Here is a 26,474-nt window from a genome sequence, read left to right on the forward strand (position 1 = left end):
ATACAGATACAGAGTGTGAAGAGTATAAACTGTAAAGTACCTTAAATTTGTATTTTGATTGATCATACTTTATTCATCCCGAGGGAAATTGGGTTAAGGCTGCCAGCCGTGCCAGCGCCGTCTTACCCTACCGACCATACATACATTACACAAACATCACATGGGGAAGACAGGTCAGAGGGGTATAACATGGAAAAAGCACAATATGAGGAAAGATAAGGAGAAAAAAAATAACTCCCCCCCCCAGACTGAGCTCCAACAGGGAGATCAGTTTTTTTTGACACTTTTTATTTGTTTAGGAACATTTTTATGCAACAAGATAAAAGAAAAAAGAAAAAACAGAAACAGTATGAGGTCATGGGAAGATAACATACACCTGTACATACATCTGCACATCCACACATACATACGTCAACAAGTCTGCATTACTAATTCTATGCATCAAAGGATGCTGCCACAAGCTGTAAAGTCCAGCCATTTTCTCCACCGTCTCCTTCCCAAATCTCCCTGCAGTTGCAGAGTGAAAGTCATACATTCAGGGAGATCAGTTTGAGAACAGAAAAAAAAAAAACCTCTGCACATTTAACCTACTTCCTAGGTGTTTCTCTTCCAATATGAAACACTTTAAATATAAAACTGAATAATAACCAATAAAAAATGTCTTTAAGATATGAAAGTAGACTTCACTGCAGAATGTGGCGAGCCTGCCGCTGGGGGCGCTGTTGTAAATGGTGGAGGTTTGCTCCTGAATGTAAGGTAAAAGGTCAATCAGTGTAACGTGTCATCAGGCTGCCGACATACCGGTGTCACTCGATCGACTTGCCGGTTGTTACTCCACTACATCTCGGTACCGCTAATCTTAACGTTATCTCAGAAAATGGCCAAAAAGCGGAGAGAAACCAGAGACACGGACGGCTTGTCCGTGGCACAGGAAGAGGTGAAGGCTAATGCCAGTAACTCCAAAGTCCTGAAAGGTAGGCTCATGGCGGTAGCTAATTGTTAAACGTTAACGAAAAAGAAGAGGAAAGCAAATAGAGACAGATGAAGCAATATGACCACTCGACTGCGTCCTTTTAACTTTGAGACCGTTACGTATTGCGAAGCAGCCTGAACCAGCTAGCTAAAGTTAGCCCTGCTTGATTTCGATGCTGTACTTTGTATCGCCAAACCTTATAAACAACACATCACAAAGTTGGCCAAAAATCCACCTCAGCCTCATTTAAGGTGTAATAACTTAAATGTTTAGTCAGCATACCTACATTAACCTAATAGTTTAAATTACTAAATCTTTTATCAGCGAAAAGATAAACTGCTGGTTAACAAAGACGGTTGGGGAAGTATTCATCTCCTCCAACGGTAAAGTAAGGATATGACAAAAAGTACTCCATAAGATTAATCATAAAAGCTCTTATTTCCAGAAAAATGTGCAGAATGTAATTCTAAAGTTATTTCAGTTTCAATGTTTTTTGAGGGGGGTTAAAGTAATATTTAACCATTTTGTGTAAATGAAGTTTAATTAACTGTGCATTGTTAATTAAACTTCATTCGAGCTGCATTTCAAAAGCTCATGTCAAAAAGCTATTATATTAAGTGTAATGTATAGATTTGCATGAACTGTAAATGAAAAAGTAAAGTGCAAATGTACTCCAGCAATGTCAAAAGTAGCTAAGGTTACAGGGTGTATGTGAACCTTATTACATATTCACAGGTATTGTACTTACCTTGTACACATGGCGTGTGGATTACATATGAGTGTTTCCCTTTAGTCAAGGACTCGCATGAGTTCAGAGCTGAAGTGTTTTTTTTTCTTATGAACTTTGTTCCTTCTTGTCTAAATGATCAGCAAAACAAACAAACATAAAAACGTATAGAGATGCATTTTGAGTTTATCATATCTTTTGGTTGATTCGGTTTGCCTGGATCCATAAAGTGGACGTAGCCATGCTGACTTAACACATTGCTTTGTAGAGTAAAACCCTTGAGTTTGGCATTTGTCTATGGGCTTTTTGGAACTGGAAGTGACCATATTAGACAAGAAGATAAAACTGGGGAGTGCCAAGTGGAAAATAATGAAGGAATAAGGAACCACCCACACTCTGTCAGAAAGGGCTAATGAGTTGCTGGAAAATCAGCTGACTTTGGAGCCTGGTGTCCTGCTGGCCAGGTCCATCTTTTTTTTCTTTTCTTTTTTTTTTTAATAAAATGTATGCCTCAAATAGACTCAGTCTTAATTTCCACCAGACAAGGCATCAGAAGTGCATAGCTATGTCCTGCTGTTAAAGAGGAAAAGTGGCACACAGCTATGAGGTTTATTTGCATAAGTGCTGGGAAGTGATATCCACACTCATTCTAAAGCTATGTGTGGACTGATGAAGTGTCTTTGTCTCAGATCACCTCTGAATGTGCTGCAAGTGATTACATCTGTCCAACTTGATTGGATCAGACAAGATGCATCTCAATGGCAGGAGTGACCAGATGGCAATACTGCTTTCTGACGTCATGCTCAGTTGTGTTTTTATGTCACACAAACTTTGTTGAGAATGTATTTAACCGCACCTTTTTAAGCATAATCTTTATTAGTGCCAAGTATTTGATTGAAGCTGATGGTAAAGTCAGCTTCAATCAAAAACTTACAAATTTTAAATATTAATTGAACAATTAAAAACCATAACATTCATATTTTACTCCCAGGTGTCAGCTTATCATCAGTGTCATAAGCTATCATCAAATATGTATGTGACACCAGACTCAGTATGTGTTGGCAGACCATCATAGTGTGCTGCAGTGTAGTAGTGTGGTTTTAAATGAGCAAACGGCAAAAAAAAAAGCACTTCCTCTCTGCATATATTAAGATCTCACAGTTAGATATTGCAGTTCTCTCTTTCTATAATGTTTATGCTGAAAGCATCATTAAAGAGACAGTCTCAGCCATAGCTACAAGTGTCTCTCTCTCCCGAGAGAGAGAGATTCGGTTCCCCGTAGTGGCTTAAATGAGTGATGCTAATTATACAAAAGCTTACTTGTAGGATGTTTATCTGATTATAGTTTACTCTATGTTAACCGGGTGTTTGACTTACTTTCTCTCTCCACAGAGATTCAGCATAGCGCAGGGGGCTCAGCACGCATGTCTCTGTTGATTCTGGTGTCCATCTTCACCTGCTCTGCCTCAGTCATGTACCTTGTTTACAGGAACTTCCCAGAGCTTTCTGAGTAAGTTGCCCTGGTGTGGTTGTTTCAGCATGAAGTACAGTTTACCCAAAACACTTCTCAGATCTGAAGGAGTGGATTTTACTAGACATTGCTTTTCTGTTTAATAGATTAATTTCTGCTGTTTCACAGGTAGGGTGTATATAACTTTATTTCCATTCAGTGGCACACAGGCTTGAAAACTGAATGGTGATGAGTCATGGTTAAAAGACAAACAAACAAACAATAAACATCTTGCTGAGTACAACACAGCTTGAGCTGTAGGTCGTCTTGTGTTGAAGGCAAAGCTGTCATTATCTTGATGACTGTTTTCTCCCCAGCTAATGATGAGTTACACTTTCTGTTAGTAGTTCTGTTCGGTACCTATTCATAAAATACTCTGTATAAAAAAACTGACAGAAATTGCTTTATAACTAGTTGGGATTGTCTCTATAATATTTTGTGGTCTTTTCCTTACTGAGTGCCCTCAGGACTGTTGTAGAGTGGAGCTATACAAATGCTGTGCAATTAAATTGAATTTGGGGCAAAGGAGACAAACCACATAATGTTTGGATCTTTATTCAATGAAGTTAGGATTTCAGCTTAAAGGTTAATGAAAACAAATGCATTTAAAAATGTCTTTTGAGACCATTGGCTGCTTCAAAAGCATAATCTCCCTCAGTGTTTAGCTGCGACATTGGAGATTGTTTTAAATTCTTTGGGGAGGCTTTACTCTTTGTTTAGAAATGTAAATAAAAGAAAAATAGAGGGGCATAGCAGAGTGGAGATACAGTAAATGGCCTCAGGGGTTGCTTTGAACTCAAGCCTCCGCTATTTTTAAGTGCAGGTGAGCTTGACTGTGTTTGGAATGCCTTGCTAGTAAAATAGTTAATCAAGTGAAGAGTTAACCAAGACAGCCAGGCACCAGTGCACTCCTGATATACTTAGTTATTAGGAGCTCTGTACTGGTGGATTTTGGCAGTTTTTGTTAGGTAAATGAAGAAAAGGCTAAAAATGAGAGTAATTCTGACATAGTGTTCAAGTCCAGAACTGCTGAGATATGATTTAGAAGCAGTAAGAGAATATGTCAGCATGAAATTGGCAATGGAAAACTGGACAGATCCAGTCATTAAGCGAATGGGTTAAATGCAGAGAGGAATTTCCCCACGGGGATCAGTAAAGTATAAATTATTATTAACTGCTGGTAGACATGGTTCATTAGAAGAGTTGGACCCATAATAGTAAAACATGCATGTAGAGTTTTTCTCTGTACTTGTACAGCTTCAATTTTGAACATACCTGCTAAGAAACACACTATTCTCACTGGTAGTGCTAATTCACAAACCAATTACATAATCATTTGCTGATTTTTATATATTAAAAACGACTGGAAAGGGTTTTAAGTAAATTGTGACTGACACAAGATTTATTTTATTTTTTTCCAGTGATGAAATGGAGAAAATCAAGATCCCCAAAGACATGGATGATGCTAAAGCTTTGGGAACAGTATTGTCTAAATACAAAGACACCTACTACACCCAGGTGTTGGTGGCCTACTTTGCAACATATGTTTTGTATCCTTGGAGAAAACATCACCCTTTATGTAAAATATGTACTTTACTACTTACTCTGAACTACTTTGCTGAGGTTCAGGCTAAGTAAAGCTGTCTGGTTTGCATTGATAGTTTGCACTAGCTATTCAGTTAACTTTGTGTTAACTGAAGTTATTATTTTATTGTCTTTTTCTGGCTACAGCTTCATTAGTTTCTTGTGACTGAATCTTTCAGCTGGCATTCCTGACAAAGTATGACCATGTATGACCTTTCAGAACTGTCAGTGGTATCTCCCACGTGTAAAACTTATGACTCAGATTTTTTCTAATAATTCTTTCAGAGTGTCAGCTCTAAGTCTGCTGTAAAAGTCAAGCAAGCAGAACTTTGTATCCAATATTGGATGTCTCTGAGGATAAATCTAGTGTGTGCACACAATCTCATTTTAACTGCTCAACCTACAGACAAAGTATTACCATCATTGTAGTGGGTTTTTCTTTTAGGGCTTAAGTGGGAAGAGGAATCTTGTGTGGAGCTCATTTTTAAAGAAATACACCTTAACACTTTTACCAGCCTCCAGACTTTTGCAATCCCTGGATCGATCTTCCTCAGCATACTGTCTGGATATCTTTATCCGTTCCCTCTGGCTCTTTTCTTGGTGTGCTTGGTGAGTAAGAACAGTATGAAATTTGTAAGAAAAAAACATTGAGTTTATTTATGTAAGGATGTCAAGCCACAGCCTTTTGTTAAATAGATGGATGATTACATCTCTTAAAGTTTTTCATACAGTGGAATTATAATTTACAGTTATGGTTACATCTTTAATGACTTTAAAGAAGGGGGAAAAAAGTGATTTATTAAATGTTCCTTAGCAAGCTGCACCACAACCAGATGCTTTTGGCAACCATCATCATCATCAACCTCCTGCATAAGTCTGGCTGAATGTTTGACCACTTTTCTTTGCAAAATTTTCCATCTTACCACATTTAAATTAGTTGATTTTTAAGCACAATCCAAACATTTTCAAAAGGGTTGAGGTCAGAGCTTTGGAAATGCTCTTCCAGAAGTTGATCTTTATCTGTTATAAAACCAGTTTTGGTGTGTTTGGGATCATTGTCCTGTTGGAACACACAACTGTGTCAAAGTTTCAACTTTGTAGCTGTTGATTAGACACCTCAGCTTCACTACTGGAACTTCAACATTATGCACTCCACACTGTATATAAATGCCACTTGTTTTGCACATATTCAACTCTGTATATTTTATATATTTTTTTATTATTATTATTATTATTATTATTTTATTTTATTTTTTTTTTACTATTTAATTTGTGTGTGTGTGTGTATACACACACACACACACACACACACACACACACGTAGGAAAATATTTAGTATACACATCCAGAAATGCATACACTATTATATATTGTACATATATTTATTAGTTTCAGGTTGGCCATTCTTGTATTTTGCTCGTTTGTGTTGTTGTGTTTGCACATCTCTGTTGCTTGTGGGGCTCGCACACAAGAATTTCACTCGCATGTGCTGTGCCAGTGTGCCTGCACATGTGATGTGACAATAAAAGTGATTTGATTTGATTTGATTTGATTAGAAGAGAATTTGAAGAATTTGGAAGTAGTCTTTATTTTTTCCAATGTACCAATACCAGTGCAGCAAAACAGCCCCAGAGCCTGATACTAAGGCTATAGCTGATATCGTGTTCTTAGCCTCACCTTTACTCCCTCCAAATATAACTCTTATCGTTGTGACCAAATAGCTTAATCTTAATTTCATACGATTGTAATACTTTTCTCCAAAAGCTCTTTGGCTCGTCCATGTGGGCAGCTGCAAATTTCAGTTGAGGTTTTCAGCAGTTTGCAATTCATGAGCCTTGGTTTGGTTGTTCCTGAACATCCTAGCCAATATCCTCTCAAGGCCTTCTTCCAGACCTTGGTAAAGTGGTGACTTGTCTGATTAACTTGTACAACTGGAATCTACAGTTGTTTAGAACTGGCTCCAAGAGACAATCCCAACTTTTGTAAATCCAAAGCTCACCTTCTTAGAACTTTACTGAGTTCTTTTGATTTTTTTTTCCCACCATTGCCATGATGTTTTGTCAGTGCTTTGGTCTGACCAAACAATCCTTTTTATGCTGGCAAAGATCCAGTTAATCATGATCACTACTTAGTCTTTGTCACATTCAAAGACACTATAGAACCTTCAGCACCACTTTTTAGCTTTAGCTTGTATGTATATTTTCAACCCTGTATGGATTAGAAGAAACTCTAAAATAAATTAAAACTCGTGGACACAATTTTTGTTTTTAAAGTCATTAAAGATGTATGCTGTACAATAATTTCACTCTGTGGCCTAAAATGATCATGAAATTCATGCCCATGATGAATTTATGCAACATTTCCAACCACAACTGTAAATGTAGAGCAGACAGCAGTGTAATCACGTGGCTTTTTGTATATTTTTGAAGGGAAATTCCACATTTAAACATGCAAGGATAGAATGAAAATGTCACGTTTAACATTGTCACCAGTTTAACCTCAGTACCTGCATGAACAGCATACAGCTGCGTGTGACTATGTTGCATCATAGTCTCCTGTGACCACTTGGCTGGTTGTTGTTTTTTTTTTCTTGTGGACTTTTTTTTTCCCTGTAAATACGCGATGCATTCACACTAGTGGTTTAGCCTTGTTCACACTAAACCATGATGTTTTTGCTGTTACAGCCAAGAAGGGCTTTGGTTAGTGTGAAAACCCAGAGACCTTTTCTTTGAAACTACATGCAGCTTTTCTTAACACCTCACCTCTGCTGCTAGCATTATGAAAGCGATGGAATATGGAAATTGTGTTGCATTATAGTTAATAATCATATTTAGAGATACATATTTAATTTGTGAAGGACTCTAAATGTTTTATGAGTCAGGTACAAGAAGAGTCATTTCTGCTTCTAGCTTTGAGATATTTTTTTTTCTGTATTATCTTCCTCAGTCACTCATCATTTTCTGTCTGTTGGCAGTGCTCTGGCTTGGGTGCTTCGTTCTGTTATATGCTGTCATATCTGGTGGGCAGACCAGTGGTCTACAGATATCTCACAGAGCGAGCACAGAAATGGTCTCAGCAGGTAGGAGCTTTGACAGGAAAGAACCTTTTTTTTGTTTGTTTTATTTTGGGTTTTTTTTGTTCTTTTCATATATTTATGCATTTTCTTTGTGCTTTGCTTTAGTTGTACTGGTTTTGAGTTGCATTTAAAGGCCCACAAATATATTGCCAAATAACAACAACAACAACAACATTTACCTCAAGATGCTTTATACTATAATGTAAAGACCCTACAATCATATAGAGGAAGCCCCAACAATCAAACGACCCCCTTTAAGCATGCACCTGGCAACCATGGGAAGGAAAAACTCCCTTTTAACAGGAAGAGACCTCAGGAAGAATCACGCTCAGGGAGGGGTGGACATTTTTCACAATCGGTTTGAGGGGAGGGGAGGAAGACAGTACAAACGACCTGCTGTGGAAGAGGACCAGACATTAATAATAACTAATGATCAAAGTGCTTTGTAAGCTTGTAATGAGTGAAGAAGTACTTTATGGAAATCTCCCAGCAACCTAGGCCTATTGCAGGGTAACTAAGGGTTATGTGCTTTAGCAAAAAGGAAAGTTTTAAGCCTAATCTTAAAAATAAAGAATTCAAACTGGTAGCTGTTTCCGCAGAAGAGGGGTGTGAAAACTAAAGACTGCCTCCTACTTTTAAATACCCTACGAACCACAAGGAAGCATGCAGTGTGAGAGTGAAGTGCTCTATTGGAGTGATATGGTACTATGAGGCCTTTAAGATAAGATTGGACTGAATTAGTCAAGACTTTGTATGAGAAGAGATGGGTTTTAAATTTGATTTCTCTCTCTCTATCGTGCTATACATGTTTTAATGATTGCTTAATGAGATGAGCTTTAATATCCCCAGTATTACCCCGTATTCCACAGCACAGCAGTCTTCCAACATGATTTTAATAAAAGCTGATCATTTATTTGTTTGTAATTTCAGAAATATTCTGCTCATGATTTTTCTTATATTTTATTTTTAATGGCAGGTTGATAAACATAGAAATCATTTAATCAATTACATCATCTTCTTGAGGATAACCCCCTTTCTACCCAACTGGTTCATCAACATCACCTCACCTGTCATCAATGTGCCTTTGGGGGTTTTCTTCATCGGTACCTTTCTTGGTAAGACTGTTTTTCTCTCTACTGCTGGATCCATTTCGGTAATGTTTTCCACCAATGACTAACCTTCATTCCACACTGATCAACAGGAGTGGCTCCACCATCCTTTGTAGCAATCAACGCAGGTACAACACTGTACAAACTCACCACGGCAGGCGAAGCCGTGTCCTGGAACTCCCTGGCTGTGCTCGGTGTACTAGCCGTGCTCTCGATTTTACCCGTCTGCTTCCAGAAGAAGCTGCAGCAGAAACTAGAGTAGAGCCCGTCACCTCACCTCAGCAACTCATCTGCTGGCTGATCCCAACATCTCCCTTACCCTGCCTCAGGAACATGCAGCGGTCACTGAAGCTGCTCCGCATCCATCTCGTAGGCGGTGGAGGAATTGCCAAGCACTCATCAACCACAAAAATGCATGCAGTGGTGGGTTGTTCCTGATGTAAAGTACAAACAGTCCACTGCTTGCACAAGTTGTTTTTGGTTTCTGTGACTCATGGTATAAATATTAGAAACTGTTTTTTTGTTGTTTTTATTTAATGCACTGCTTGTTATATAATTGTATGATCTTCTTCAGACAATAAAAGGTGCCACTTGCAGGATGCTTTCCTAAAGTGCAGGTCACAGTTGTTCCACATGGCCTTATTTCATGGGGAATAACGTGCCTGTGTTGTCTTTTTAGGAACTCTGTCATCAAACAGTGTAATCAGCATCTTGTTCAGATTATTCTGGACATTTTATTTCTAAATACTCAACAAACAGGCACTTGGACAACAGCCGAAGAGTTGCTACATCCTGTTAGTAGCACCTTTAACACCCACTCCCGTTTTAATATTTATTTCTCCTGCATTTGTCTACTTAATAGAATCTGATTAGCACTATAGCAATAATTTTCACACTACTTCTCAAAGGGGATTTTAGTCTTTTCAAAGTGCATTTTGACACAGGGTCCATGCTCTGGCGACTATATGCAGAGTTTGGGCATACATTAATATGTAGAGAAAAGGAAACGCGTAAGCACTGATCTTTGTAAGTTTGTGTTTTGTTGACATGTGAGTAATTCAGTGATCTTCCTAAAAGTGTGCCTGCTGCTTCTGCCAGACAACTTCCCTTTTTCTTTCAGCCATGTTTCCATATTATAAATCTACTTTGCTACTGAACGCTTGAAAGTATTTAAAGTACAGACTAGGCCAATGTAATATTTTTTTTCACAGGACATCCAAACTGCAGAGTGTCAAACTCAGGATCTCTAGCTGGTATTTTTATTTAAACAGTAAATGTAGATCTTGCTGGTGTACTGAACAATTCTTGAAAGTCAACACAGTTGTCTTGGTTTGTAAATTTTAAAAGTCAAAGGCTGAGATTGCTTTGTTGTTGTTGTTTTTTTTTTTTTTTTTTTTTTAAATGTACTGTGATCATCTGCATTCATCTCCACCCTACAATATCTAACTAGTGATTTTAATATGATGGATGATCGACCATTGAGCTCAATAAGACTGCCAACAGACTGTGCAGTGTCTGAGCCTTGCCTTGCTTTTACTGCTTCCTTTTCTTCACCTTGGGAAATGTGCTGTGTTGCCTGATTTATGTTGCTAGATTGTGTTCTTTAAAGTGTTTTGAATGGCTGTTTGTCCTGTTATTTAAAAAAACAAAAACAAAAAGCTTATAGATTATATTTCCCTCTAGATTTGTTGCCTGTGTACCAAGGTAACTCATTGCTCCTGCTGCTAAAAACCTTCTGGACAGTTAACAGACGGAGTGAATGTACATGTAGGTAACAAATCTTAACCTAGATCTCTTAAAAATGCATATTTAGAGTTGTGCATCAGGAGATTTCATGTTTTTGCTTATGTCTTAATGGACAGTGTATCTACTGTACTACTGTATGAATATTAAACTCTCAAACCCAGATTTTAAAAGACTGCATAAACATTAATTGATGTAAAAGGAGGAGACAGCGCTACAGTAGTTAAATGGGTTTTTTTGGTTACTGTTTTTGAAACATCTGCAATGGATAAAGAACCTTCGTTAAGTAAAGTAGCAAAATGCTGTGAAATGATTCCTGTTGCAGCTATGAGTAACCTCTTATTCCCCTGTAATGCTAAATATGCCAACAAATGATAGTTGGTAACCTTTTCTAAAATATTTAAACCTTACACCTAATTTCAACTTAACCTACTATACCAACTGGTTAATTCCCCCCCCCCCCCCCCATCATCTTACCCAATCAGTGATAATGTGTGATACTTCTTCTGTATCCCTCTGCAACATTTCAAAAAGCAGTATTATACTGTGCAGTGATGTATTGCAGTATGAAGTGTTTACAGATTTCACATTTCTGTTCTGTTTTTTTAAATATGTATTTATTGAGTCATTAAACTCTTTACACAATGTGAGTTCTGAACATAGTCTGTACAGTGCACATATTTAATAATACTGAAATATACAACAAAGAACGCAGTCGTTAGTTATTTAGTGCCACCAGGTGGTGACATTGTAACACAACTGTAAAGCAGCACGGCCTGTTTGGTTAAAATAACCCATTAAGTGTAATCTAGTTTTGCATGTGTAGCAACGGTAATGTTTTTAAAATATAACAGATGGAAACGTTTAGCTTTGATTTAGCAATTAACAAAAACGTGACATAAGTGTCATAACACTTAGAGGAATGACAACGCAGTGGTGTTCTTTATTAAATCAACTTACATTTTGTTTAGTTACTTGTATCAGCATCCACTGTTGCAGTACAGTTCATTGAAATGTTACTCTACAAATATTTTCGCACCCTAACATATTCACACAATACTCACACGGACTTCTTTCACTAATGTACTCAACAAATTAAAATCATAGAATATTAGAAGACCACACTTTGATGCTTCCATGAAAAAGTACAGCTAATCCATTGCTTTTTACGATGCACGAGTACACTTTGGCTCTTGAGCAGTACACCTAAAATCTCTGGTAGATGAAAGCTCAGAAACCACAACCTTGGCGTAGCACATTTATGCAGCTGGTTTAGATGATGATACATAACTTTAATTCTTTCAGTTTTTCTGGGAGGCAATGCCAGATATCTTTCCTTGCCCAAGGGCACTACCTTTGAGCGTCTCTGGGTTCATAAATAAATTATTAAATGAATAAATTGCTCTAAATGAATACCGTAACTGAATTTCAATTGTGTCAATTGGAAATATTATTAATATTAAATTATGACAGAATTTTTAGACTTAAACCATCGCTCGTTCATGATTATATGTCTAGGTATGAATTTTATCCATGCGCCAAGGTGATGATTTAGTATCAATTTTGATCACTGTAAATAACTTAAGTGTGGCTAACTGGAAATCTTATTATTCTTAAAAAAATACTACTAGAGTTATAGTCAAAGGAGCTTGCAAAGAAAAGCGTCTGGACTTCTTTAAGTTGCTTGAAGACGTTTCACCTCTCATCCGAGAAGCTTCTTCAGTTCTAAGGTCAAATGGTGGAGAGTCCCAGATATAAACCTAGTGGGAGTAACCCCCCACAGAGGGACAAAAGGACCCCCTGATGAGCCTCTAATCGCCCGAGCCAAGGTGTGAAACTGGGTGTGGGTCCCAATCAGCCAGAGTTTCGGGTGTGTTCATTGTGAAACCTGGCCCCACCTTATCATGCGAATTCCTGAGGTCAGATGGCCCAGGATGTGAGTGGGCGTTAAGGCGTCTGGGAAGGGATCTCAAAACTGGATTATAGATGGCAGAGAGTTGGTGTCGTAAACCCCCGCCTCTGTTCAAAGATGGTCGCTCACAGTGGACATAGATGGCTTCTTTCACTCCTCTTACAAACCATCTGTCCTCTCTGTCCAAAATGTGAACATTGGCATCCTCGAAAGAGTGTCCTTTATCCTTAAGATGCAGATGGACTGCTGAGTCTTGTCCTGTGGAGGTGGCTCTTCTGTGTTGTGCCATGCGCTTGTGAAGTGGCTGTTTGGTCTCTCCAATGTAGAGGTCTGAGCATTCCTCGCTGCACTGTACAGCATACACCACATTGTTAAGTTTGTGTTTTGGCGTTTTGTCTTTCGGGTGAACCAGTTTTTGTCTGAGCGTGTTGCTGGGTCTGAAATACACTGGGATGTCATGCTTGGAGAAAACTCTCCTGAGTTTCTCTGATACACCGGCTACATAGGGGATGACAATGTTGTTGCGTCTGTCCTTCTTATCCTCCCTCGCTGGTGTCTAGTCTTCTTTTCTGTGCCTCTTTGCTGACTTTAAGAACGCCCATTTAGGATAGCCGCACGTTTTGAGTGCTTCCTTTAACTTAACAATGTGGTGTATGCTGTACAGTGCAGCGAGGAATGCTCAGACCTCTACATTGGAGAGACCAAACAGCCACTTCACAAGCGCATGGCACAACACAGAAGAGCCACCTCCACAGGACAAGACTCAGCAGTCCATCTGCATCTTAAGGATAAAGGACACTCTTTCGAGGATGCCAATGTTCACATTTTGGACAGAGAGGACAGATGGTTTGAAAGAGGAGTGAAAGAAGCCATCTATGTCCACTATGAGCGACCATCTTTGAACAGAGGCGGGGGTTTACGACACCAACTCTCTGCCATCTATAATCCAGTTTTGAGATCCCTTCCCAGACGCCTTAACGCCCACTCACATCCTGGGCCATCTGACCTCAGGAATTCGCATGATAAGGTGGGGCCAGGTTTCACAATGAACTCACCCGAAACTCTGGCTGATTGGGACCCACACCCAGTTTCACACCTTGGCTCAGACGATTAGAGGATCATCAGGGGGTCCTTTTGTCCCTCTGTGGGGGGTTACTCCCACTAGGTTTATATCTGGGACTCTCCACCATTTGACCTTAGAACTGAAGAAGCTTCTCGGATGAGAGGTGAAACGTCTTCAAGCAACTTAAAGAAGTCCAGACGCTTTTCTTTGCAAGCTCCTTTGACTACGATGACCTGGATGACTGAGAACCTTCACAGACATACTAGAGTTATAGTTGTTTCGTACTATAGTCTTCCTCATAATCAATATGATTAGCATATATAAAATATGCTGTTATATTTTTTTCTCATATAAAATTTTAAATTTATATATATGTATTTATTTATTCTTGACTTTTATTCTGAAGGCCGATTTCCCCCTGTATAAAGGTTTATTGTGAAGGCGCTCGAAAGGATGTCCCTTGCTGCGAGCTGATCAGGTTAGCTCAGTGTCGGTAGTGATTTTCAAGCTTCGCAGCAGCGTATCGTCGGTAATGGCACGGAGAAATCACTTCTCCGAGTTCCTTTAATATGCTCCCTGTTTTAGGGATAAGGGTACCACCGGACCAGTCTCAAAATGACCACCGGCTTCAGCTCCGGTTCCTGCCGGTTCGCAGATTATTTTGTGATCTGCGGACTCGACACCGAAAGCGGGCTGGAACCCGACGAACTGTCCGGTAAGCACATTAGCCATCTGGGTAAATGTCGGGCTGATGCTGGGGCAAAAAAAAAAAATAAGAAGAAGAAGAGAGGAATGAACGGGTATCATAACAAAGAGTCGGCGTTGATAATGAGACTGTAATGTTTTTTTTGTGCATGTCATCTATGAATTCGGTTAATGTATGTTTTCAGGGTAAATACAGAGCGAACCTAACGCCAGGCCTAGCTCATCTTCTCCCAGCCTGTTTGTTTGTAATGCTCGATGAGGAGCGAAGGGGATTACTGGCTGGTTATGCCTCGTTTAAAGCGCTGACATGCATTTAAATTCAAAGGCTGTCGATAGAGTCCTTGCTGCATTTCACACTCCGGGTGTATTCGTGTGAATTGATGCTGACGCTACGCAGTGTACACGTTTTACATAAGGAAACGCTTTGCCTACAGTGAAATTAGGGTTGGTGTTGTTGTAACACTGATGCCAGTGTAATCTAATTGCATGTGACGAGGCTGTCCTACTGTCTCGTGGCTTTCACTAGAGGAGACCAGGTACTCAGGTAACGACACAAAAGGTTACCGGTCAGATCCCACCTCTGACATTCTCATCATCTACCAGAGACCCTCGCTGAACATGTAACCATCCTCTTCCTCCTCTTGTAGCACACCCAGCCCTTTACAGACTATTACATAAATAGCTTAAAGATCTAATAAGAGGACAGCATGTACTTACACACCTTGATACTGCTTTGCTTAGAGACTGAGGTCCTTTTTTTGTCATGAGTTTACCTGCATGAGGATGGCTTGTGGATGAAATTGAGCTTTTTGTGACTATATGTGCATGTGAAACTGTGGATGAAGAGTTCCTCGAAAGCCAGGGCTCTGATACAATCTGTGGACGATGACAGCATGGCCACAGTGCTTTTTGTTTTTTTTAAATTCTGAGATCTCCATCATTTTTCTCTCTCTTGCGGTAATATTGTCAGGGGTTTCCAGAGCACCTGCCTCTACTGAAGGGAAAGCCCCTGAATGCTGAAAGAAAAATGCCAGTCCAGTCAGCTCACATGATGTCTTTTAACACGATATTTACATTCTTGAGCTGTAATGTCACCTAGCTGTAAGCTGAATGAGAGTGATCAAGTTGAGGGGTGTAGGCTTCTTCTCACTTGAGGCACCATTCCAATTAGTGAAGCCATTTTTAAACCTGATTTTTAGTCTTTAGTTGCACTTGTCTTTTTTCAACTTGTCCTTTCAGTCCAGTGATTAAAAGGGATCAGTTTCAGTGAAGAGTTGATTTTAATCTCTTTTGTTATTTATTTTCTCTCCCGTATCTGTGTGATTTATTATGACTCAGCAGGTAGTGCGAGCCCCGCAGAGTTGCTGTTGTGGTTGAAAGAAGCGTCTGTTCTTCTCAGATGAATAACCTAACCAAAAATCCTTTTAGTTTTCAGAGCCTCAGCACCCCCAACTTCCTATTTTCACTTCCTTAAATTAAGTTCCTTTTTTGCGTCTTTAGCACAAAATTCACTTTGAATTCGCAAAATAAAATTAGATACGTGCCCTGTTTTGCATTTTAACTGAACCCAACCATGCGCCAAGCACGAGTTGTCTGAAGCGTCCATACTAATGCGGCGATTTGGCCTCCCATCGATACAGTAAAGCTACATTTTACAGTTCCGAAGTAGAGCTTTTCAACACGTGCAACAAAGCAAACACTGTGAAAATGACAGCCATGTATTAGTGGGGATATTGCTGTGCTGTGTGATTGATTTCCATTCTTCAAACTGTGGTTTGCTACCATTGTGTAGCAGCAAAGCTACGAATTAAGAAGGCCCTATTGTGTAATTGACAGCTGTGTTGTTCTTCACTCAGCGCTCAAGACACTAAAATTACCCAGAGTGGGTAACAGCTCATTTTGGACACAAGCGAAAAGACACAGATGAATATATAATTTGCAGGTTGGGTTTGCATATTTTTAAATCACCTGCATATTGCGCCTGCATACTTAATGCTTCTGCGTGCGTGATGAGGTTTCTCTTAAGGCCTTCTGACTAGACTGAAACTTTGCTTCGACATGCAAACCGGGACTCTGAGGTCAAACTTCACTGATGTTGTTCTACTTACTGCATCTTGCTGCTGTTTACTGTAGAACGAGGTTAGGGGCTTGCCCTTATCAGCTGTTTCAGTCTGAGTTGAAAAGAGGAAATGGTGTGGAAATTCCATTGTTATGGCTTATGTATGATCATGTCAGCTAAACATGTGCTACAGGTATACCTGGGGGTTTACAGTTTTGGTTAGTTGTCCCGAAGTGTGTGTGTGTGTGTGTGTGTGTGTGTGTGTGTGTGTGTGTGTGATACAAGAAGATGGCAAAAAGAGTTTTGGCTTTAACCTAAGGAGATCTGGCCATCTGAACAAGGCGAAAGAAATCATGGATTAAGAGGAAGAAGACGAAGTAGTCACAACTTTAAATAAATAACCCAAAAAATTTGAATGTAACGACACAGCTGTATGTCACAGACCTTAAAAGACCTCAAAAGGTGATATCCGAAATGAGTATATGTTGACGTTATGAACAAGAAAACTGCACATATTTAGATTTGAGAAACATTTCAAATGACTTGAAGGCATCTTACAAGAAAAGATTTAAATGAAACTCTGCATGCCGGTTCCTCTTTCTCAGTATGATCCAGTGGTGATTCACGTACAGTCAATCCACAAAGAATGACCGAAACTTTCTTACAGCGTGGTGTTTGGCAGCTTAGGGAGGACCTGATTAGCATATGTATGACCCTGCGGCTTCACAGGCCACGCTGGAAGCACAGGGAGCTGAAGGATATAAGTACACATGCAGACAGGCTCCACCTATTCAAATGCTAAACATCTCTTTTGAATTTCCCAGGCAGCCTCTCTCTCGCTCTCTCCCTCTCTGTCCCCGAATCCGACTCGGCAAACAAATGAGGTTGAATGGCTCAACATGAAAGCTGAAAGCTTTAAATGCAAAATGTCGTCTTTCATATTTTCACTCAGAGCTGTGTATTTCTGGACCTGGCCGGTATTTTAAAATATCTCTTTGAAAATGCATCAGTGAAGCTTTTGATGCAGTTTGAAGAGTTATTAGAAACCTCGTGATCCTCCAGGGCAAAGTGTACAGCTAAAATTATATGGCGCTGAATATAGGGGACCTCATACAAGAACTGGCTGTATAAGCTGGCCATGCTGTGCCAAGTGATTGATCCTATTATTGATAACACCTCAGTTTTTGTTTTAATATATCAAGCAGAAGGAAAGCGCTACTTTTTGCCCGCAGGACTGAAAATTTGAAATGAGTTTTCTCAACCTCACTGTTGGAGATATCAAACTGTTCTGGTAAAAAAATAAAAGACTGTAAGTAGAAGTTTGTAGGCAAATGCTTTGAGGTTAACCACATATATCCCCCCCGCTGTGCATATTGGCGTGTAGCATGCAGTTACGGAGCTTTGAGGTCTGTGCATTGCTACCAATGGGCTGGAACTACTGGAGCTACAAGAACATTCACAGCATCTGCAACTTGATGGTGCAAAGCTGAAGAGACCCAAGTTTCTTTGTTTTGTTTTGTTTTATATTAAATTACATTTACGGTCTCTTTAAAATAGAATTTCAAATGGAAACGCCAAAAGTGGAAGCCTACTCCCCACTGATCATAATATCCAAGAACAGGTGTTATTTTCACATTTATCTTGATTTAAAATAGCAAATATTTTATCCTTGTGCACAACTGTAGAATGGCTTTTAAACTCCACTTGCTGAATGATGAAGGTTTACATTCTTCCCAGTCATGGCAGAGTAATTAAACCTGCACATTCTTGTGTAAAAGGTTGTTTTTCCACCAGGTCAAATTTTTCCGCAGTTCAATCCCCTGGCTGCTAGCAGATGTGTGCTGAAATTTTAGGCTGCTGCGGTGTTAGACCAGGTTTTATGGCCCTACGGCATCTTCTCGCCACTCTGTAGATAAACTGCTGATATTAGCCTGTCTGGTATTTGTAGGTTATGTGCCATATTTCAGCTTCCTTATCAAAGGTGAACTAATTTTGACCATTTAATCTGTCAGAGACAGTTTTCCTGAGGGAAGAGGGAATGAATACTACCTAGCAGTTACATTGTAGCTAATAACACTATTACTGGCAACTGTACAAGAGTGTAACAATGTTGAGTGGTGAGTGATGGTGGTTTTACTGCAGTGTTCAACATGTGGGAGTTAAAATTCAGTGGTTATTGAATTTCAGCTTAATTACCTTAAAGACGGAGCCACTGTGATAAGCTCTCCTTTGTATGACAAGTTGAAAACTTTACTATGGAAAAAAAAAAAAAATGAAACCTGTCGTGGTATAATATTATATCCAGGGAAGATATTTTTATTGATGTTGGTGTAGATATTATATTAAAAGTATTGACAGTCTGACATTACTGGGTTCGAGACATCTTTCTACAATAAATAAAGACGACCGCTGCTGTCGTTACGCCTCTGGGTCAGTGAAGGCAGCTCGTCTGGTTTCCGAAAAGAACATCTAGTTGTAAAATCACCACATCTCGACATTTTTCTTAACCTAAAACACTAGCATAGGGGGATTTTTCACATATGCGATGACTAAAGATCACTTAATGGTAATTTCCACTGGTCAAAAAGTTTTATAGTCAAGTTCCCAGTTCTGTTATTTATTTTTTTGTTGAATTTTTTTCATTAATCAGTCCCTAACCTTTCATTAATTTTAGACCCTTTTTTATAGGGTTGTATGAGATGTGAATAGGGTACCTTAATGTATTTTAATGGGAACGATCTTTTTTCGGGTAAAATATATGCAACGTTAGTGATAGCGTTACAAAACTGCAAACTAGAGTTCCAGAGTTAAACACATTTTTTTACCTCCAGACTAACTAAGAAACACCGTGCTGGTGTTTTTGGCTAATAGCTTTTAAGTCATGTTAACAACTAAATTGAATGCGATAAGGCAGCAACTTTGGTGTCGGCTTAGAAATCATCCCACACTGTAACAAGTGGGGGGGAAAAAATCGAACTTATCTTTTTGTTAAACTCACAGAAAGCACACAGGGGACCATGAGCTGTGATGGCGGGGAGTTTAGGCTGTGAGTGAGCTATCATGTTCTGCCAGTGCCGGGCCCGCTAGGTGAATGAGTGTCGACGTTATTGCTGCTGAGCTGTTTTGACGTGTCAGCAGTCTGTACAACACTTTGTGCTGCAGGGAGTTTAGTCGTGTTTGAATATAGCTTTACAGTCAGGGAGGTGCATCCCTTTATGTCTAGCCTAGTGAACCGTGCCATAGTAGGAGTGTGTGTTCATGATCACAGGAGGGATGCAGAGCTGTGGGTGGTCCCTGGCTCGCAGGATGAGGAGCTCAGTGACGCTCTACTCCCACTGCTACCGGTCCACACTCTATTACATCACAGTCCATTAGCTGGAGAATATGACAAAGGAAGATGATGTTTACACTGTAGCGTCTGTTGGTGTTTATGTTAACAAATGGCTTCTCCAGGTGAGGCAGTTGGCTTGTAATTAGTTTTAATTATAAAGATGAAGCTGAAGTGAACACCTGTCTCAGGCAGCTTCACTTAAGCCTCATGATGTAACACAACAGCCACATCATCCTGTGTGGACAGCCGTGGAAAATGCAAATCTGGGAATGATATTTTTAGTTTTTGATAAAGCTCAAATTTAATATTGTAAAACTGTGGCTGTTTCCAGCCACATGTTAAAAATAGCATTTAATTATGGTCGTTGCATTTACATAAATGGAGATTTTTCTAGAATTGTAAGCTTTGTAAATTTGCCATAGACTCTTTGTTTGCACTGTGACATCTAGGTCATGACAAGTGATGAGCACAACCCTAACCCAGAGTTTTGGAGAAAAGCAACAAACTTGGATTGACTTGAATTTGGGAAAACAATTAAAAATGTACATGTTCTGAGAGCATATAGTCAAGGGGCATCCACACAGGAAACGACTAGCAGTGATGTGCCAACCAAAGACAACAGGAAGTCAGTGACTTTCTACGACTTCAAGTGAAAGTGAAGGGAAATGGGCGGGACCTGAACTAAAGTTTAATCAAATTCGATGTGAGAAGTTCAAGTTCTACTAGTAAAAGTGCAGGATACTGCATATTGACTTACGACAGGGTGGTAATTACATTTGAGGGTTACCTAGGCAACTGGAGCCTAGAATGTCCACTAATGACTGATCATCAACGACAAAGTGATGAGCAATGAGTGCATCGCTTGCTGTGTGGACGCCCCTTTTAGAGTCAAAAGTAGGGATAACTTAGAACTCGCAGGGTTAACTTTTACTTCTTGGAATTTAATCTGAGTAACATTACTCTTCATTCAAAGCCGCCTTTATTTAGTAAAAGCTCTGCATGTTTTTTGCAAATGAAACGTTAGACCCTCGTATGTGTTTTCTTTGGGAAGGACTGTTATGCCTGCTTTATTTTACACACCTCTGCAGTGTTTTGTTGTGGCTTCCTATAAGGCGTTGCTCATCTGTGCTCATGAGTTTCACAGTCAACAAACTTTTCTGTAGTAGCTTAAGAGCCAGGTGTTTGTTTTTAAGTTGATTTTGTTATTTAAATTAAAAGAACATGCCATCTCTTATTTGCTGCACAGCCAGATGCTTCCAGATGTTTGTTGTACTACTGAACGGGTTAACAATCAGCTTGAATCCATCGTGCTCCATGTCTGCATTCTGTCGTTGAGTTTGACCTACATTACATCCTCATGAGTAGCAGATGCCATTTTTCATCAATTGTGCTGCATTTTACATTTGCTTAAGGAAAATCAAATGACACCTAAGTGCTTTACATAAGGTTGTTATGAATTATCACCATATGTAATTATTTTTAATTAATAATCTTACTGCCTTCAGTTGCTGGGGTTTTTGTAGTCTGAGATGTGTTCCTGGCCTAGTTTCTTCCCCGTGGGCTGTTTGGATATGAAAGTAACCAAGAGATTAAAGCACTTAATCCGTAAGACTTTTATTCCCTTGCCAGGATCTGTGTGTCTGTACTGAGGACTCTAATGTGAACCTGTTTGTCGCGTCAGTCAACACTTTTATTAATGTCCGATTAAAAAAGGATAAGACTTTTGAATCCAGCGGATACTTTTGCCATCTGATGTTTCCTATTGATATAACTTTAATCCATCATTTTCAAAAAGTTTATCTAGGGTTCTTGGTAAAATGCTAATGTGCAGCAGAGCGAATTAATGCAATCCTCCAGACTTGAGAAAGCGATCGTTTCTTGTCTGTGTGCACGTGTCATTACTGAGTCATTTTATAAAAGCAGTGTAAACTGATTTTCATGGATCTCACAGGTCACAGTAGCCTGATAAAAGCTTTATTTTGAAGGTGATGTCGCTAGAAAACAGTCAGAGGCATGTTTTGGGGTTGACATGCTGCTGTAATTTGCTCTCCTTGATGTTTGTTCAATGCGATGCATGAGAACGTTTAACTGGCTGGAAGGACTGCAGAGGGTCTTTTTTTTTTTTGTGTGTGTGTGTGTAAAATATAAAAATCGAAACTGAGCTGCAGAGCTGCAAAACAAGGGCGCTCATTCATTGTAATCTAACCCATGACTCTTTGCTGATAGCATCTAAACATCGGCGCACTTTGCCAAACCATGACATGTTTTCCAGCATGAAATTGAGTATGTTTTAGAGCGGATCACACATATGGAAATGTTTCCCAAAAGGACTTCAGAGAGGGTCTTTGTTAGGAAGTATTTGCAGGTTTGTGTTAATCCACATTCACTGTGCTCGGTGAGTACTGAGTGCAATGTATGTGGACTGTGTAATGCTAATGATGAATGTGTCACCCACTTCAAAGCTGTGACTCATTATTGTGGTTATTTATTCTTTGTATCCGGCCACAGAGATAACACTTGCCACATTTTTTAATTGTTAGTAATTGACAGCCTTATTCTTACATTCGTGGGAAAAGAAAAAAAAAGAAAAATCCTACACCTTTCTGCTTGGAGTACTCATGAATAAAAGTTTAATACTGTATGGCTCAGTTTCCCAGACATGGATTAACCCTAGCCCACTTTATTTATTTTTTTAAGCGGAGGCCTTTAATAATCCATGTCTGGTTTCCCAGACATGGATGTACTTGGTAAAGATTTCAACAGTTAGACAGTAGTAGACTAACTTTGTCAGTGTGTGCATGTTAGTTAAGGGTAGCGTTTGGCTGAGAGTGCTGCTGCTAACTTGGTTGTTGTGGATCCCTGTTGTTGCAGCAGTATGGATTTGCATGATCCAGTAAAGACACAGCGAAACACAGCATCCTAGTGTCATATCCCCACCAGTTGACTTGAATTAACATACCCACCTGTCCCCAGACGCGATGATGTCCCCCGAGTGTGCAGCTTGTTCTCAGCTGTGTGATCTGTTAACACAACATAAGAAGTGATGCGCTACCCATTAAGAAGCAGGCTTTTAATTCTATTTTTTTTTTATTTGTTGTGTAGCTTTATGCCAGTATATAGAAGCTACTAAATTCAGAGATGGGGCCAGAGGAAAACTGGCAAGGGGAAATGAAGGTAACCTTCCCACCACACACACTTCTCTTCCTGCTAACTTAAGTTCAGCTTTAACCCTTAAACCCTTTAAACCCGGCACACTTTATTTTCTCGGCAGCCCTCTTTTGTTGCTGCACAGCTGTGTTTTCAGTTGTTTTCTGTACAGGTGTGGGGACACGTCTTTTCTGTTTTGCACACTCTTGATTTCTCTTCTCCCCCTCCTCCGTCTTCCCTCACCTCCTTCAGCAGCAGCTGAACAACGAGCTGATGTTTGGCAATCACTGCTTCTGTTTCTCTCACACACACACAAATTCAGTGCTGCCTGCACTGCCATTGCTTGGTCAGTGTTTACTCTCCCCCTACGCTCTGAATGACTTTTCAGTACTGCCTTGGTATGTGCATCACTTCTGCTTAGCTCTGGGTTTGAATCAACTCAATTTGCGCTTCTATGACTGATTATTTTCCGTGTCCCTCTATATTGCCAATAAAGCTGTCAGGAAGCATCGAGATATGTTAAAGTTGGCTATATTTCATTCTTTTTTTATGATCTAATTTAAATTATCGAATCCTGCTGTTTGAGTGTATTTTCCTGTTTACCTTCTACAGCAGGAGGCTGGCAGCTTTATTTGATGCAATACAATTTTCCTCTCAAGACAAATATGCTAATGTGCTCTTTCCTCTGGAGCTGCAGCTGACATTTTTAAGCCGACTGTTCTGCTCTTGCGTCTGCATCTGGAAATCTGGTTTCTTAACTGTTTGTCTCCTGTTTTTTTTTTTTTGTTTTTTGTTTTTTTTTTCTCTGCACTCTCTGTTTGTTTGACTTTCAGGTGAGAATTTTGAGCAGAGTCCACTGCGGAGAACCTTTAAATCCAAAGTCCTAGCACATTATCCAGACAATGTCGAGTGGAATCCTTTTGACCAGGATGCAGTGGGCATGGTATGGTATGATGCTGATACAACTTAAGAACCCTTAAATTTTAAACATTTTCTTGGCTTTCTACCAAAGGCAAATCACCAGGCCTGCGATAAAAATATTTCACTTGGATATAATATTGAAAAAATAGAAATGGCCATAAATAACAAACAAGAGAGAGGTTTCTGTTAGGTAACACCTACTCTTATAGGGCATCCACACAGGAAGGAACAAGCAGCTGTGTGGGAGACATTAAAAAGTCATTCAGAGAGGAAACAGACAAACTAGCCTGCGTCTACATGAAGTGGGCTGATCCCAGGTTAAACTTTTTTCTCAACTGATCTCAGCTGATCGATTTAAGGGACCTCTAATGGAGTAAAGGATGTAGCTGGCATATGACAGGGTGGTAAAAACATTGAGGGTTTAGGTAAACATAGTGTGGAATAACTGCTCGTGATGAACTGTCAGTGAAAAATTGATGTGATGATCAAATCACTTGGACCCCTATGGTTTTTGACCTTGGAAAAATCCTGATAGGCCTTAAGAATAAGATAGATCTGTTAAGGAGCAAAACAACAATTCTCAATGTAAAGCATGTATAAGTATTTTTTTTTTAATGTAGTGAACTGTTTCAGTGATATGAAGATATTGTATAGTAATTTTGTTTTAACTTTTAAATAATTTTTGCTGTTGTGTCTGTGAGTCAGGAGATTATTAATTTGAATTAAAGACGCGCAACGAGAGGAGGAAAGCGATCTTACCGCAGTCTCTAAAGCTCGGAAATGAAAACATTATCTCATGCCTGTTTGATCTGCAGGAAAAAATTTGAATCTATCCAGCTACAGTTTCATCTCCATGATGAGCCCTTTGTCTTTCTTCAGCTCTCTGAATCCTCTCCTGTATATCCTTTTTGCAGCTCTGTATGCCAAAGGGTCTGGCGTTCAGGACGCAGATGGATTCTCGGGAGCCTCAGTTCCACTCTTTTATCATCACCAGAGAGGATGGCTCTCGGACCTATGGCTTTGCCCTCACCTTCTTCGAGGAGGTGACCAGTAAGCAGATCTGCAGTGCCATGCAGACTCTTTACCACATGCACAACGCAGAGCAGTATGATATCTTGCACACTCCCACCTCCCCACAAGGACCCGAGGACCAGAGACGCCAACACACCCCTTCTCGTCCCATGCTCCACGCCGCGCCCGCCATCTCTCGTTTGCAGCGTTTTAACTCGTACGACATAAGCCGCGACACGCTATACGTGTCAAAGTGCATCTGCCTGATAACACCCATGGCCTTCGCTCAGGCCTGCAGCAAAGTGCTGCAGCAGCTTCATCAGGCCGTCTCTTCCCCACAACCCCCACCCCTTCCCCTAGAGAGCTACATCTACAACATCCTCTACGAGGTTCCCTTGCCACCTTCTGGGCGATCCCTCAAGTTCTCAGGCGTCTACGGGCCTGTGGTGTGCCAGAGGCCAAGCACATCAGAGCTGCCTCTCTTTGACTTTGCCATCAGTGAAATGTTTAACCTGCTGGGGGTGGAGAACGTTCTTCAGCTGTTCACGTGTGCCCTGCTAGAGATGCAGATACTGCTCTACTCACAGCGTAAGTAGCTGGTCTGCTGGCCTAAACACATGTTCATCATCCACGTGCATAAGTGTCAAATATATATGCAAATACACTGCAGTCAGGCTTGAATTTAACATTAGTTTGTACAGTTCATTAAAATTGGACATGTTTTCTAAATAGCTGAAAGGACAAGCTAATTGTAAATGATATGAAACATCTGCTTCTCTGCGGGTGGTGAGGTCATGTGATCCTGTTAGTAAAGTCGTGTCTCAAGAGATCTCTCTGGAGCTGGGGGACATGTCCCTGTCATCCCATGAGACTAGGTATTATCTGGGGAGCTTGAAGGATGTCTAACAAAGGAAACGGAATACTTAGATTGCTAATCACACAAAAATGTTGTTACACTGTATATTCATTCTAGTCTTTTCAGTCATATTTAGTCTCACCGTGTCGTTATTATTAGTTACAGGAAGAAAATGTAAAACATTATATGGTCTAATAATAATAATAAGGCCTGTGTTAATCTTGGTCAGAACTCATTTGCACAACATATTGTCCATATCAGAAATCAGATGTGTTTCTACTATAAACAGCTGGCTGCCATACAGATAAAGTTATTAAAAAAATGTTCTGATTTCCCTGGTAGGCAGCGTAGTACCTTGCTATTCACATTACAGTTGTAAGAAATGTTGTCAGAAATGAAAGAAAGAGGGGATTGTTTGACAGAGAAATTTCCAAGGTTTTGGAAGCCTTGCTCAGAGGAATCTGGTGTTTGAAACAATTGTTTTAAGCATATTGTTCCATCTCGTGCAGGATAACCTTCCTTAGTCTATCTATGTATCCTGTGTCCTTGGGAAAAATGCTCAATTGAGAAAAACAATGCTCAACTGAGGAATTTAAAAAAACTACTTCAGCAACGTTCAGTAGTAATACAAATCAGTTTCGAGTCCACAATGATCATCTCACATTAAATTACCTAATTTTATAGGATCTGTTAGCTAGAAAGCTGTTGTTTTTGTTCAGTGTTCACCATTGAGAGAAAGCGCGTGCG

The 26,474-nt window shown here is 39.8% G+C and overlaps 2 protein-coding genes across 6 annotated transcripts in view; both read left to right on the forward strand.

Moving 5' to 3' along the window:
- Positions 1–725: 725 nt before the first annotated feature.
- On the forward strand, positions 726–11,367 carry tmem41b (transmembrane protein 41B). Its single transcript, XM_082538882.1, has 7 exons — positions 726–974; positions 3,093–3,210; positions 4,632–4,760; positions 5,310–5,403; positions 7,769–7,873; positions 8,847–8,985; positions 9,072–11,367. Exons 1-7 carry the CDS (start codon positions 878–880, stop codon positions 9,239–9,241), a joined length of 852 nt encoding a protein of 283 aa, XP_082395008.1. The 5' UTR covers positions 726–877; the 3' UTR covers positions 9,242–11,367.
- Positions 11,368–14,137: 2,770 nt separating this feature from the next.
- Positions 14,138–26,474, forward strand: part of dennd5a (DENN/MADD domain containing 5A) — a 33,433-nt gene continuing 21,096 nt past the window's right edge. For 4 of the 5 annotated variants that reach the window (XM_082552468.1, XM_082552470.1, XM_082552469.1 and 1 more), the window contains exons 1-4: positions 14,138–14,412; positions 22,895–22,966; positions 23,773–23,882; positions 24,775–25,459. In XM_082552468.1, the coding sequence (XP_082408594.1) occupies positions 14,313–14,412; positions 22,895–22,966; positions 23,773–23,882; positions 24,775–25,459 (967 nt within the window). In that variant the 5' untranslated portion in view covers positions 14,138–14,312. The remainder of the gene's footprint in view (positions 14,413–22,894; positions 22,967–23,772; positions 23,883–24,774; positions 25,460–26,474) is intronic. The other variant, XM_082552472.1, reaches the window with a different exon arrangement.

This window comes from Aulonocara stuartgranti, assembly GCF_965226115.1.
Source record: "Aulonocara stuartgranti genome assembly, chromosome: 1".
In the NCBI taxonomy this organism is placed as follows: Eukaryota; Metazoa; Chordata; class Actinopteri; order Cichliformes; family Cichlidae; genus Aulonocara; species Aulonocara stuartgranti.